At 44.8% G+C, this 14,778-nt stretch overlaps 1 protein-coding gene across 1 annotated transcript in view; it reads left to right on the forward strand.

The window, feature by feature from the left end:
- LOC121304691 (cadherin EGF LAG seven-pass G-type receptor 2-like) overlaps positions 1-14,778 on the forward strand; it is a 73,121-nt gene that overhangs the window by 42,534 nt on the left and 15,809 nt on the right. The window contains exons 4-8 of the mRNA XM_041235973.1: positions 3,441-3,556; positions 4,002-4,090; positions 11,049-11,206; positions 12,121-12,284; positions 12,492-12,617. Coding sequence (XP_041091907.1) covers positions 3,441-3,556; positions 4,002-4,090; positions 11,049-11,206; positions 12,121-12,284; positions 12,492-12,617 — 653 coding nt within the window. The remainder of the gene's footprint in view (positions 1-3,440; positions 3,557-4,001; positions 4,091-11,048; positions 11,207-12,120; positions 12,285-12,491; positions 12,618-14,778) is intronic.

A 14,778-nucleotide genomic window follows, 5' to 3' on the forward strand; every position in this document is an offset into this window, starting at 1 on the left:
TACACAACATCTCATTTCACGTTACCCTTTTGTAATTGGAGACGGGCGGTATTGTTGATCTATCATGGGCCACTGAACTGTTCACCCCATCAACTGAAATATTAGTTGGGTTTTCTTGTACTGTAAACCGAATAATCCAGTGGTAGAGACCACTCTAATCAGGAACAGTAACTGGAGAGCTGCTTCAAATCTGAATGTATCCCAACTATGGGTTATAGTAGACATGTCTGTGTAGGGTAGGTTCCTGTTTGAGCTTGACCGCAGACAGACTGGCATTCAGACCCCTTGCATTTCACTGGGATTTTCCCATATCCTTCTTTTAGAGTCGCAGCCAAGTACAGTGTATTGCACGATTGTTCAGCATTAATCAAGAGAAAGACTGAACAAAACCCAGAGCAACTGGAGCTCCTGCCGAGCGATCGTGTTTCAGCTGGTTTGTTGCTCAAGTATGTGTTGATCACGTGACATGGTTTAATAAGCATCTTCCAGTTATCCAATTCCGCTGCTTGCAAATGAAAAACTGTCACACAGGAATGAGTTTACCGCAGATTACTGATATGAAGTGATGTTTATGATAACTCAGTAAAAACTTGCTGGATCCACAATTTATTCTCGTTTTTAGTTTTTTTAGTTTGAAATCTTCCCTGCTCCCTGATCCTAAACCACACCGCCTCACACATGGCAGACTGCTTAGTATTGTACTGTATTATTGGATACCTCAAATAAACAACCTACGTACGGCACATTTCAGTTGTCGCTGAGCGCACAGGTTAAAGATTTTCTTGAACTAAATTTTAGTTTAGTTTTTGATACCTTTTATCTTTTGAGAAGAAAGCATTGAGAATAAAGTGTTTGAGTTCGAAGAGGCGTTATAAAATGGCACGCAGAACCACTGGTTGTGAAATGATTTCTTTTCTCAGAAGCTGATAAGAAGCAGAGGCTGCCGTGAACACTGAATACTCTGAAATCAAACCCTCGTCTAGTCCAGCAGTGCTGTGCTTTGTGGTGCATACACATCAACACAATCCTTCATACCTGAGTGTGGAGGCTGTAGAACATTTTACAGCCTCTAATGGATCGCCATGCCATCTGTTGTCTGGATTAGCACCTTGTTTGCATGACTGACTTGTCTGAATAGCTGAAGCTGCCACACAAAATTTAACTGTCAAATCCTGGAATCATTCAACACCTAGCCTAACACTGCAGGGTTAACAGTAATGCAGCGCAAGTCTGCGAAATGTATTGCTTTACAATTACTTAGAGGTGGAATTGAGTCTGCAGTGACCAATCGCTTTGGTTCTATTCAGATAGCTGTATGAACTGTTTCCATACATGTATACTGTATTGTAGTTTCTGGATGTTTTATATATCCGGGACATATGTGTGAAAGTCTGTCCCCCAGCCGTTCTCTGCCTGCATGGTCACGGCTCTCAGTTGATCATGTGACAGGAACGCTCCCCTGCTATCTGCAGAGGGAATGAGAACAGTCAGAGAGGTGCTGGGTGGTGCTCGAGTGCCAGCAATAAAAGCAATGTCTAAATACAGACTGTTAAATACAGTTTGTGTTACTGGCTTTAAGCAGAGCCCCGGTGCAAGGGAGATGATTATCAGAGAGAGGAATACGTTCCCTGCCAGGACCCTCTGTGAGAGAGTGCTGTAGAGACGGACAGTGTAAAAGAGAGGAGAGAGGGAGACAAAGGCAGGCGCAGGGGAGATGATTATCAGAGAGAGGACCGAGTTCCCAGCCAGGACCCTCTGTGAGAGAGCGCTGTAGAGACGGACAGTGTAAGAGAGAGGAGAGAGGGAGACAAAGGCAGGCGCAGGGGAGATGATTATCAGAGAGAGGACCGAGTTCCCTGCCAGGACCCTCTGTGAGAGAGCGCTGGAGAGACGGAGGGAGGCAGGTGCAGCAGTGGCAGGGGTTTAGGATAACGTCACCCTCCCAAACCCATGATTTAGAGAGAAATGAAATTCCAGGTTTGCTCTGCAGGAACAAACAGCGTGCTTATTTTACTGACACATAGACATTTTTAATAGCAGGGTATAGGTTCAACACAAAAAGGGCTCCTGGTGAGGTTTCTTAGCGTAGGCGGAGTCGTTATTTTTTCGATTTGTGAAATCTTAATTGGAACAGTAAGAAGGAATGGAAAATGGGATAAAGAGCTTTTTGAAGCATGCCTCCAGTTCAACAGACCGTGTTTCTATAACCCTGAGCTGCTGTTGCCAGTGGCTTGTTTGATGGGGTTACATGGCTCAGTTCAGAGCATCAGGCCCCTTTGTGGCTGTCAGGACCCAAGTCTAGGAGCTTGCTGCTTCTGCTTGTGTCGTGTTTCCAGCCAACTCGTTTGTCTAATCGGATGGCGAGGATATTTTGCAAAGGACTTCTCGTAGAAGGGTCTATATAAATGGTGTTGTTCTGTACTGTGTTGGGGACCAGGAAAGCTCCACCTTTATTAACTTTAGCCACAGGTGTATCTTTTAGGAGGTCATGGCAAGACATTCCACCAGGCTGAAATAGCGTTCTCCTCTGAGCAGACTGTTAATCACGCTGTAAGGAAAGATGGTCAGGGCTAGACAGAGGCCCGGCTGAGTCTGGCCTGTCAGTTCAAGTGCTTACAGGGACTGGCTGAAAAGCAGTCTTCTACAAACTTCTATCAAAGAAATGCTCTGAAAGTGCACAGAAAGGCAGTCAAGGCAGAACGTGAAGAGGCTTGACTGACAGGAACATGAGGTGTACGAGATAGATGAAGAAGGTTCGAGCCAGGAGGCAGTCCCGCAGCACATGTCTAATGTAAAGCAGCTGTGGCGTCACTGTAACATAAGATGCTGTACAATAATGAGACAATAATAGAAGGGCTCTTTCTCAGGGCATTGGAAACCTGCATGAAACCAAGGATTAACACAAACACAAGGGTTTCGGCTTTCACAGCACATCCTGTTTTTCATTTTGATAAATGCACCTTTCCAAAGCGGGGAATGAGATTGCATGTGATTGCAGCCTTTTTGTTTTCCTCCTCGAACTTGCTTCCAGGCCAGTGTTAATGAATTTAAACGTCAAACACTGTATTAAGAAACTCGTCCGCCAGAATGCCTCTCTTGTGTCTCGACAGTTGAGATCTGCAGTGTAGTACATCGGATTTCAATGTCAGCATACCTCTTTGTTTGACATTAACTATACAGTAGGCTGCCTTGTACAGGATGATTGATAGACAGCGCCACATGAAAAACCTTATTACAAAACATGCTTTAATTGAGCTCCGCCATCGGTCCAGCACATGGGAATTCTCACTTAAAATGAAGCAGTCGCAGTCATTTTCTTTGTCCCCCTGATCTCCCGGTTTTAAAGATGTGTTTTTTCTTAGATCACCTCTTATAAATCTAGCTCTGCTTGCTCTGTTCTGTTCTTGTTGTCTAAGCTCTCCTGCTTCTCCCCTTTGTAGGTTTGCCACCAAGGAGCACAATGGCTTGCTGCTCTACAACGGGCGCTTTAATGAGAAACACGACTTCATCGCCTTGGAGATCATTAACGAGCAGATCCAGCTAACCTTCTCAGCAGGTATGAAGCACAGCCCCTGCTCAGGGTGGAGTTACGCTTTTGGAAAGGCTGGAGCTGCTAAGGATGATGTTTCACTTGGATTTGCTTTTTTTCATTGTCTGACTGCACTGATTGAAGTCTGCTGTGCTGCGTCATATCCGAAAGCACCAATGCCTAGTCCGATGCGTTTCTGAACTACAGCATATTGTATGAACACATCTCTGTACTGGTTTGTAGTGTCTGGAGTGTCTTTTTTTTCTTTAATTCCACAGTATTGATCTATTGAAGTAAAACTATAAGAAACTGGATTTATGAGTGTTTCAGCTGATGCCTTCATCAGTGCTGTGATCTCATTAGCCGATCAGTGTGTGGTTCCTGAATGTGTGTTATTGAAGTTCTGTATGATTTATGTATTAGTTGAGTGTTGCAGTAATAGTTTTGCCATCATTGTCCTGCTCCCTCACAGGAGAGTCAACAACCAGAGTGTCTCCGTACATCCCAGGAGGGGTCAGTGATGGCCAGTGGCACGTCGTTCAGCTCCAGTACTACAACAAGGTCAGTACAGAGGGCTTCATTCTCACTCATGTCTGTCATCTGGGACACGAACACTGCATATGAGCTCCACAGGCACTCCACGTGTTCCCACATTGAAGTACAGTCCTGGTCTTGTTCTGGCTTTGAAAACTAAAGCCTTTAAATTGTGGCTAGCTTTGAATCATTTTCTTATTTAACAAATAAAAAAATAATGCACACTTGCAAGGGTTAAGATTAAACAGTTAAAAAGCTGACACTCAGTCTGCATTCCTGTCTTGAGTCAAGACCGAATCCCAGCAATAGCAGCCCTTCAGGCTATGGTTCTGGAAGCATTCCTGGGCTCTTACCATTCCAAGATGCACTGGACACTAGAGTGCTGCAAGACTCCTTTTTTGACATCTGGCCAGCCTGTCGACCAAGATTTCAACAATGTCTCCCCTCTGGCTCTTGAGGTTTTGAGTTATTTCTGTCGCCACAGCTGTCTTGAAGACAAAACAGACACAAGCAGCTGAGGACAGAGCCGCAAGGGGGCAGCGCTGTGAGCTGGAATGTCTGTCCTCGAGTCGTTCCCCTTGTGAATATCCGTTCAGTTTGAATCCGCAAGCTCCCACACTACAATGTAATTCCCTTGTGTCCATTCTCCTACAGTGTAGCCCGGTATAGGATCTCAGCTTCCATTGGCTGCTGCTGATCCTGCCCTTGCACTCTATCTATGATTACTTAGCAGTGACCTGGTTTGTACTCTGTTCAGTGCTCAAGGTGACTGCACGAAAGATGCCACAATTCTATATATTGCAAAACAGCACACTGGAAATTCCATTGGCTTTTTATAAAGCTGTCGTTGCCTGTGTCAGAAGTGAAACAACGAGAGTCGACACCTCCGAGGGGTTCCTGCTAATTAAACGGCTGTGTAAATGATAGGGATTGATTGCTTTGTGAATCCGACCGCAATCATGGTGTGTTTCAACCAAAATGCCATTGATACGGCTCTGTTTATGACTCTTAAAAATAACAAAACAGTCAATTAAGAACCAAAAAAAAAAAGGAATCTGCCCAATTTACTGTTTTTTTTTAACCTTTAAAAAATAAAAAATATCATGTTTGGCATGCAACACGGCAGACAGGGTGCCTTGTTTCATGAGGAGCATGTGTATGAAGCAGTGAAAGATGTGTGAGAGGGCGGACACAGTGAGGGTGTCTGCATTTCTACATGAGTGGCACGGTGTGTGGTTCAGGTGTATTAAAGATCAGCGGACCGTTTTTGTGGCTGTGTGCAGTTAAGAGACTGGTTTAGAGTCTCTCTTGTGTAGTGATTCCATAGCAAACTGCTCTCTCTGTCTCAGACTCTCAAGGGCTTGATGCCAAACAGAGCAAACAGCAGAGAACATTCCTGTACAGTTCAGGAAGACAGGAACCCCTGGAGTTGCTATTGGAGGAGAAATGCACCTTGCAGCAAATTGAAAACTAGACGAAACACTGTTTCACCGTCATCCAAGGGTGTAATCTCTAAACTGGTTCATTAGTCCAAATGCTTTGTTTTCTTCAGCTTTAAAGACATCATTTCAAGAGATGAGTTGGGTGGGGCTGAAGAAATGGAAAGCAAAGTATAAATCTTCCTAATGGTTGTGTGACAGTTTTAATGGTTCAGCTGGAGGCTGGAGGAGACCTCACCTGATATGATGCGGATGGCTGTGAAGCTGCTGCACTGACTTGTCAGGTGTGAGTGAGACAATCAAAACTAATGAACACAATTTAATATGGAAACCTGACGAGCTGTTGTGAGCAGAGCAATAACAGTGCAGCTCGTGACTGTCTCTTTGTGGTGGAGCATTGTTCTGCGGTGTGGATTTTTGAATTCTCTGATGTTGATAGAGATGACAACCATGCAGCAAAACTGCTTTCATTTATTTTTATTACAGAAATGCCAAGTCTCTTTTGTAATAGGAAGCCACTAATATTTTGCACATTCCACCTGCTACATTTTACAAAAGTTTGAAGATAGTCACAAGACAGTCTGTTGAGTCATGCAAATCATCACTAGAAAAATGGAATCTAAGTGTTCCCAAATATATTGGAAATAAAATAACCCGTCATTTTTACTATTCAGTCAATAGCCATCTGCATTTTCAATGACAGTAAGGATTGGGGAAACGCAGAAACAGAAGTGGAATGCTTCTTTGATAAACTTTTGATTCTGATATTTGAAGCGGATTGACAAATAAACATCATCTTCTTCTTAATGACTGCCAAGGAATGTAAAAACACTTCATCAAAAGTCTCCTGTCCTGAGAGCAGTAGTCATTCCTACTGGCTGATACAGGAGTGCACATGCAGGGCTGTTAAAGACTGCCGTGGGGGCGATTTCCAAGTCAGCCTGACGGCCCGTCTGAGATCTGAGGGAGAGTCCTAGCATAGGACCTCCTGCATTCAGTCTCAGAGCTGATTGAAAGTGAAGGGATAAACAAATGGAGATTCTCCTTCTGCTTCTAATGTAAACCTGCTCTCACATCCCCGCGCTTGTGATTCCCAAAGCTGAAGGCTGTCTGATACTGTGCAGCATCGAAACAGCTGCTCGTCGTTGAAGGTGTGCGCAGGATTTGTCTTTCTAAAGTCCTGTTTAAGAAGCCTGGTTTGTAGACAAAGCAGAGGGATTAAACACAGGATTTAGTGCCGGGAGAAAAGGAGTTTGATGACAGTGCAATGAAATTAGATCTGCAGGTCCTGATTTGAAACGTGCATGTCCAACACCTGCAGAGTCATCCCTGCTGATGAAAAGCACTGAGCCTCTGCACCTGGCATGCTTGTATTATAGAGAGACTTCAAACCCTTCAGTCGTAATGCTCTTATTTGTAAGAAGTGCGTGGTTGTTTTTGTAATCCGCTGGTGACAAGTGCGTACTGGTAATCGGATGTACTTTGCTGGTATTACAAATGTAATGCTGGCTATCAGACATAATGCAGTCTCCATCTAGAGAAACCAAACAAAAATTCTCCTTCAAGGAGTTCAAGCGCATTTTATTTTTTTCATGAGTCTGTGGTTGGATTCATGTGTACTTGGATTCTGCCTGCTACTTACTGGACAGTAATAATAATAATAATAATAATAATAATAATAATAATAATAATAATAATAATAATAAAAGCTGGTACTCATTACTGGCTGTATTCTACTAACCCTTAGAAAAGCTGACCACAGTAAAAGCATAGCAAAGTGTAGGTAAGCTTTTCTAAAGCCCAGAGAGGTATTGTAAAAAACTCTTGAAACTCAGTGGAGCAGCTCCCGTTGTGACATCCCAGCCTCTTGAAACTCTCTTACCCCCTGAGCTCTGCCAGAGTGCACATCCCAGCCTCTTGAAACTCTCTTACCCCCTGAGCTCTGCCAGAGTGCACATCCCAGCCTCTTGAAACTCTCTTACCCCCTGAGCTCTGCCAGTGCACATCTCAGCCTCCTGAAACTCTCTTACCCCCTGAGCTCTGCCAGAGTGCACATCCCAGCCTCTTGAAACTCTCTTACACCCTGAGCAGTCAGAGAGCACATCCCACCCTCTTGAAACTCTCTTACACCCTGAGCTCTGCCAGAGTGCACATCCCAGCCTCTTGAAACTCTCTTACCCCCTGAGCTCTGCCAGAGTGCACATCCCAGCCTCTTGAAACTCTCTTACCCCCTGAGCTCTGCCAGAGTGCACATCCCAGCCTCTTGAAACTCTCTTACACCCTGAGCAGTCAGAGAGCACATCCCACCCTCTTGAAACTCTCTTACACCCTGAGCTCTGCCAGAGTGCACATCCCAGCCTCTTGAAACTCTCTTACACCCTGAGCAGTCAGAGAGCACATCCCACCCTTTTGAAACTCTCTTACACCCTAAGCTCTGCCAGAGTGCACATCCCAGCCTCTTGAAACTCTCTTACCCCCTGAGCTCTGCCAGAGTGCACATCCCAGCCTCTTGAAACTCTCTTACACCCTGAGCACTCAGAGTGCACATCCCAGCCTCCTGAATCTCTCTTACACCCTGAGCTCTGCCAGAATGCGCATCCCAGCCTCTTCTCTTCAGCAGCGGAGTCTCTTAAAGAAAGATTAAAGCTGCTTGAGATTCTTTCACTGTTTTCAGTGGGGCATTGCTCAGGAAACACGAAAGAGCGTGCATTACACCTCAGACAAACCAGACTAGAAAACGTTTTTCATCTTTTAATCCTATCCTTAGTACTTTGACTTTTAAAACGCTGTGAATGTAGAAGGCAGCCTTTTGGCGACTTTGGCGACAGGATTTTTCAGCTTTTTCAGCCTGAAAAAAGAAACAAGGACCAGGGGTCACAAATGGAGTTTAGAAAAAGGGGCATTCAGAACAGAAAATAGGAGACACTTTTTTACACAGAGAATTGTGAGGGTCTGGAATCAACTCCCCAGTAATGTTGTTGAAGCTGACACCCTGGGATCCTTCAAGAAGCTGCTTGATGAGATTTTGGGATCAATAAGCTACTAACAACCAAACGAGCAAGATGGGCCGAATGGCCTCCTCTCGTTTGTAAACTTTCTTATGTTCTTATTTGATTGGCTCTTGTAATGCTGACATTTGCATATCCCGCATATATTTATTTCAATCAAGAAAATAAAAAAAGATAGTTTCGGAACTAAATCCCTGTGCTCTTGTAAACAGGAAATGAGATCTTGCCTCTGTTGAAGGAGTTGCTGTGCATCACAGAGTGGTCTCCTAGCAACTGTTCAGGCCAGACTTAATTTATGTTTGCGATTTACACCAATATCCTTCCATTTTGTATTTATTTTGAATTAAAATTGTACCAAGCTACCTGTAAGTACTGTATACTGTTAAACAGCCTCTGTGTTTTTGTTTTCTTTTCTTTTTTTAAATGTGAAGTAAGGGGATGCAGTGGGCGGCTGGCCTGTAGGAATGATTCTTGTCAGTCACACAGAGGCCTGCGGGGGCTGTTGGCTCCGTTGTAAACTTCTTTCTGCCGGGCCGGTGATTGAGAACCGCCTTTCACTGGTGAACTGCGAACAGAACTGCAATGACGTGGGGGATTGTGAACTCCGTGCCTCTTAATGGGGCTTTGACACTGAGCTATGCGAGGGAACAATTGCATCCTCGTTTATACAACTTGGAGATGAGAGGTGGAGAAAACAAAATCACTTCAGCTACAAGCTGGGACTTTGGCACCAAGCGAAAGGGGGAGAATTCTGAAGTTGCCATGGTTTTGTGTCTGTAAATGAAACGCGGCTTTTTTGTCTTCCACGGAGCTGTCAGTCTGCTTTTATGAAAACACTCCTCTGTTTTCCAACTCTCTTTTTTTAAACAAACTCTTTTTCAAAAGTGTCCTTTTAATTGAATCCCGAGCAAATATGTAATCTGCAAGGAGCTGTGTCAGCATTCGCACGCTGCAGCGGAGCTAGGGTTAGAATGGTGTTGTCTTGTCATTTGCTGGACAGTGGGGTCTTTTTTTTAGACCAAAGAAAGATAGAGTTTCCACTCTGTAAAAGGTGACAGCTTGTGTGCTGAGGATTGTGAGAACTCCTCTCTCTCTCTGAACCGTCACCTAACCTTGGAACAGTTCAAGCGCACATTAGGAAATCGGCTACAATTGGAGATTGTGATCCTTTACGTGATATGGGGTACAGGGGTTCGAATCTCACGGATATGAGGGGTGCAAACTCAACCCTAAATCACAAGAAGAGGTTGCTTGTTTGATCTGAAAACCAGCAATAGTCCAAGGTTTAAATGAAGCCTGGTGCACCATTGCTGCTGTTCAAGAAGTTGCACTGTGTGCCATAGCCCCGGCCCTGTCCCTCTCCTATGGTTTAATTTCACACACAATAAAATGTGTTTTGTTCTTTTTGTGCTAGGCTTCTGAGCAGAATGCATGCCTTCCTCTGTAGAGGGTGTGAAGAGGGCTGCCTTGATTGGCTGTTGCCAGGGGTCAGGTTAGCTTGTGAAGTCATGATCTGATGGGAAAAGAATTCCTTTGTCTGTTTTGGGAAGGGGGGGGGGTTGAATGTGTGAAGGCTGAGCAGGAATGGGGCGGACAACTGGAGGAACATACATGGCTTGATTCCTTCCTTGTCAGTCCCAGGAGCCAAGCTTAAAGAGGGACACAATCAACTGCTAACTGCAGTCGTTATCCAGGATGTAAAAGCAACCTTTTTTGTTATTTTTTTGTATGCCTTCCAGAAATAGCACCTCTATTACTTTTTCCTTGCATAACATTTTTTGCTTCTCAGATATTGTAATGTGATGATATTTATAATTTTTTTGTTGGTGACACTGCTACAAAACTGTCTATTTTCAATCCTGTTTATTGCTTTATAAAACCAAACCCAAGTCACATGAGGCCCATTCTCAACAGCAATGACTTGTGCACCCGAGGAAGTCTGCCTTGCGTATGATCCAGGGCTGTCTTTTGTCTTCCCAATTATAAAGAAGGTTACATACTGTAAACTCAATTGAGCTTGTGCTTCGTGACCCTTGAGTCGCCTGTATCTCAGTGACGGGACTGTGAGGCACTGTTTAAAATGGCAGGACTCTCGTTTCTTCTTTACCGCAGAGCAGCAGCAGCAGCAGCAGTATCACACAGTGAGCCCTGGCTCTGTGTTCTCTGGCACTTAGTGTTCGGGTGGCTGATACAGTCATTACCCAACCCAACTACTTCATGTTATTAAGTTCTTATAAGTGCAGTTTCCCTGGGTCTATATATATTTATACCGCTTTGCACCATTGCACTGTATCTTAGCCAAGAGGTCCAGTTTTACAGAAATAGTATTCCTCGTGGTATAATCCTTGTTTTTATGAATGCAAGTGCAAGTCGTTTCTTGTCCTACAGGTTGCATTTTGTTAGAATACTTTGCAGGGTTGCAGGACTGTATTTGGCATGTATTAAAAAATGCCAAAATGTCGTCTGACTTCGGGCGGTCAGTCCTGCCATGTCCATGAGGTGATTCATCACAATGTGCTCCTGTTTTGTTTCCCACAGCCAATCATCGGACAGTCAGGTATCGCCCAAGGTCCGTCGGGCCAGAAGGTTGCCGTGGTAACGGTGGATGACTGCGATACGTCTGTCGCCTTGAGATTTGGCCATGTGATCGGGAACTACTCTTGCTCAGCCCAGGGAAGCCAGTCAGGATCGAAGAAGTAAGATGATGGTGATGATGATGATGATGATGATGATGATGTGGGACCTTGAGGAGAGTCCTCCTTGCTGCTCACACGCTGTATGAATTACAGCAGCTGCAGAGCTCCGCACTGGTTGAGTCTTGCATAGTAGGTTACAGTAATGTGTGCAGGATCTGCTTTTTCTCACTATAGTGGGTAAGGAATTAGGATGCCCACGCAGGAATAGAAAGGGTTAAGCGTTCACACTTACACATGTTTGTTTGCAAGCGTGTGCTCATGCATGCATGCATGCAGCATGACGCAGAAGTATGCAAGACCCATGTCGCAGATCTCTTGTGGCCCTTGCATGCTTTTTCTGCAACTCTGAATAAAGCTGCCCCTGCTGTGCTTGCATAATTAAAGTTCAGTATGGGAACACTGAAATTGCACTGCTGAACCACACACATCTTCCAAAGTAGAACAGGATGAATATTGTAGAGCCCAGTATGTGTGCTTCATGGGTGAGCCTGAGCTGTGAGCGAGATCTGTAATTGACTGTACTGTCTGCCTCGGGGGAACGAGAGGTTTCTGTTCAGTATGGGCCATCCAAAGAGCTCAGGCACTGAGGTTTAATATGCTGATAGTGATGGAAGAGAAGGGGGTCTCACCAGGGAAGGGTACAAACACCGCAATGAGATGCATCAGGGAATGTGATCAAAAATAGTAACTCTGAGCACATAGTACTGAGATAAGAGAAAAGACATTGTCTAGCAAGTGAAAGAAAGGAAAATATTTTGTATTATACTTTTTTTAATATTCAGCTATCCCCCAAAAGGACTACAGCTCCTCCAGATTTTTTCCGGCTGTATATTTGTAGGGGTGAGGTGTGAGTTCTACCAACACCTCCCCAAGCTTTCCTTGCTTGTAGCTCACTGTTGACTCCTCCTCCCCAGGTCTCTGGACCTGACTGGCCCCCTGCTGCTTGGAGGGGTCCCAAACCTGCCCGAGGACTTCCCGGTCCAGAACCGCGAGTTTGTGGGCTGCATGAAGAACCTGTTCATCGACAGCCGACAGATCGACATGGCTGACTTCATTGCAAACAATGGAACCGTGCCAGGTAAACTAAGCTGTCTTCTTTCCATCTTTATTAGTGCCATGCAGTAGTAGAGCACCCTCTAGTGCTTGTGCAAGGGAGGCACGTTGATGGTTAGCAGGGTGTTTGATTTATTATGATGTAGTTGAACAGATAGGTAGAAGAACAGTCTATCCAACAATCCTCTGCTGGCAGGGTTTCTGAAGCTCCGTTTCCCCTCCCTGCCCACAGGGTGCTCTGCGAAGAGGCACTTCTGCAACAGCAACACCTGTATGAACGGAGGGACCTGCGCCAACAAGTGGAGCTCCTTCAGCTGCGAGTGTCCACTGGGCTTTGGGGGCAAGAACTGCGAACAGGGTGAGGACTGAGTGGAACCCCAATCCACAAACCCTATACCCATTCAGCCACTGTGCCGGGTTATTTAGTACCAAGTGCATTTTGAGTAAAGGATAAGAGCATATTTGTAGAAATGGACTTGCATTGTATGGAAGTAGGCAAAATTACCTTAAAATGAAAGGAATTGCACAATATACCCTAGTTCCATTAAAAGGTGAAACAGCTTCCGTAGTTAATATTTCACAAAATCCCCATCATATAGACGCTTTGTCTCACTTGTTTTTCATTCTCCGAATTCAGTTTGTATTTAAACTAATGTTGTGTTTTTGCAGAACAGTGATCTACTCAGCAGAAGTGTTGAAATCCACCCCATGCGTGTGTTCATTCCCTTCTGGCTTAATGCGTGCCATACAGGGCAGTGTGTGTCTGTTCTTGTCACGGTGACCCCTTTTTGAAGGAGAGGACGTCCTCTTGACAATAATGTCTTCATTCTTCAAACTGTGATTGGTTCGTTGCTGAGGAGCATTGAGAGCCGAGGCCTCGGGAATTCTGATGTAATTCTTTCCAGAAACAAAGATAACCACAGTAAACGCTCGGCAGCTCTATCGAAAGACACTTTGAAATCACATATCAGTTTAGCAGAGCATACAGGAAATACAGTACTTGCATCTCCGGTTACATTTCATAATCCATTAGCCTGGAAACACAGATCTCGCACTTGTATAATAATAAAGAGAATGAGCCTTTTTGAAGTGCAGTAACGATACGGTCCTTGTTGTCTTCAGCTTGTTCTTTGCATTGCTCTGTAGCATGCAGAGACCCTTTATCTAATGCTGCCCATTCTGCACCCCCAGTAATTCATCAAGAAAACTCTTGCTGACTAATCTCACAGAAACATCGATCAACACGTCAGCTGGTTGAAGGAGTAATAATGTGCTATAAGATAAGCAGGGTGTAGAGCACTGTATCCCAATGTTGCGTGAGAACTGCATGCGAGCTTGTGTGTGTGTGTGTGTGTGTGCGTGCGTATGTTTGTCTGTATTGACCAAGGTGTCCTGGCATATTACCTGGCCACTGAAACCCCCTCCTTGATGGTTTTCTGAAGTGAAATTTTAACAGTGGAGCAGCTGGAGTGGGTAGCAACACACACCAGTATGGCAGGTTATGGAGATCCTCTGTTCGACTGTTAAGTGTAAGGTTTTGTGTGTGTCTCGGAATGTTTTAAATAGCTGCTTTTCCCACTGCCTGCCCTGCAACTGCCTAATGTTGATGTGTAGAGCATGGCTGCTGGAGAGAGTAGGGAGGTGGGGGAGGCAGGGCAACCAGCCTCCGCAGGCCTTTCCCTGGGGAGACTTTCACTCCAAGGGGGAGGAAGGTTAGAAAAACAAACTTCAGTCTCATTACATGCAGGGGCCTGTGGAGCTTGTTTACTGAGGAAGGAAGGAAGTGAGTAAGCGAGCGAACCAACGCTGATAAAAGCTTTCGCTGAAAACCTTCTTTTATCTGTTTTCTTAAAGTGCAGTAGAGCGGTTGAGGACATCTTTTGTCTTTCTTGTTTTTTAATAGTTTAAGGAGCCAGGAGGGAAAGAGAGCAGGACTGCAGGTGCCTGAGTTATTTGACCATGTTGTTATTTCTCCTACTCTCTCTGTTTCAAAACCCTTGAGGTGTGTTCCACACGCTTTTCCCAATATGGAAAATTGCTGCCTGAAATGTTACATTGTAACTCCTTCACTGTCTGGGGATCTCAAGGGACAGACCCCAGTGGAAATGGGTGGCTATTCTATTGTGCCCTAGCCTAATAAATTAGGCTGCTGGTCTATTGTCTAAGTGAGCTCAGGTGTCCTGGTGGTTCAGACCATTGTCCTGCGAGGTTGGGCTGTCCTGCCAGGATCCATGAACTACACAGAGATTCTCCATCACGTCACTTTGAGGGTCGTCCGGTCACACAGGGGGTCTATTCAATTGATCCAAAAGGAGATGGTTCTAAATACTTCAATCATTATAAAATATATTAATGCACTGAGGAGCTTTCGCATGAACTGCTGGAAGTTGTTTTTCATAACCTTGTTACAGGAGGAACAGGAGTATTCAGATCCATCACTGTTCAGCTCAATTGAATGACCCCACTGTATCTTGTGTCCAAGTTATTGGGGCCCATTTATCTTCAAGCTACCCTAAATT

Source organism: Polyodon spathula, chromosome 39 (genome assembly GCF_017654505.1).
Source record: "Polyodon spathula isolate WHYD16114869_AA chromosome 39, ASM1765450v1, whole genome shotgun sequence".
Lineage (NCBI taxonomy): Eukaryota > Metazoa > Chordata > Actinopteri > Acipenseriformes > Polyodontidae > Polyodon > Polyodon spathula.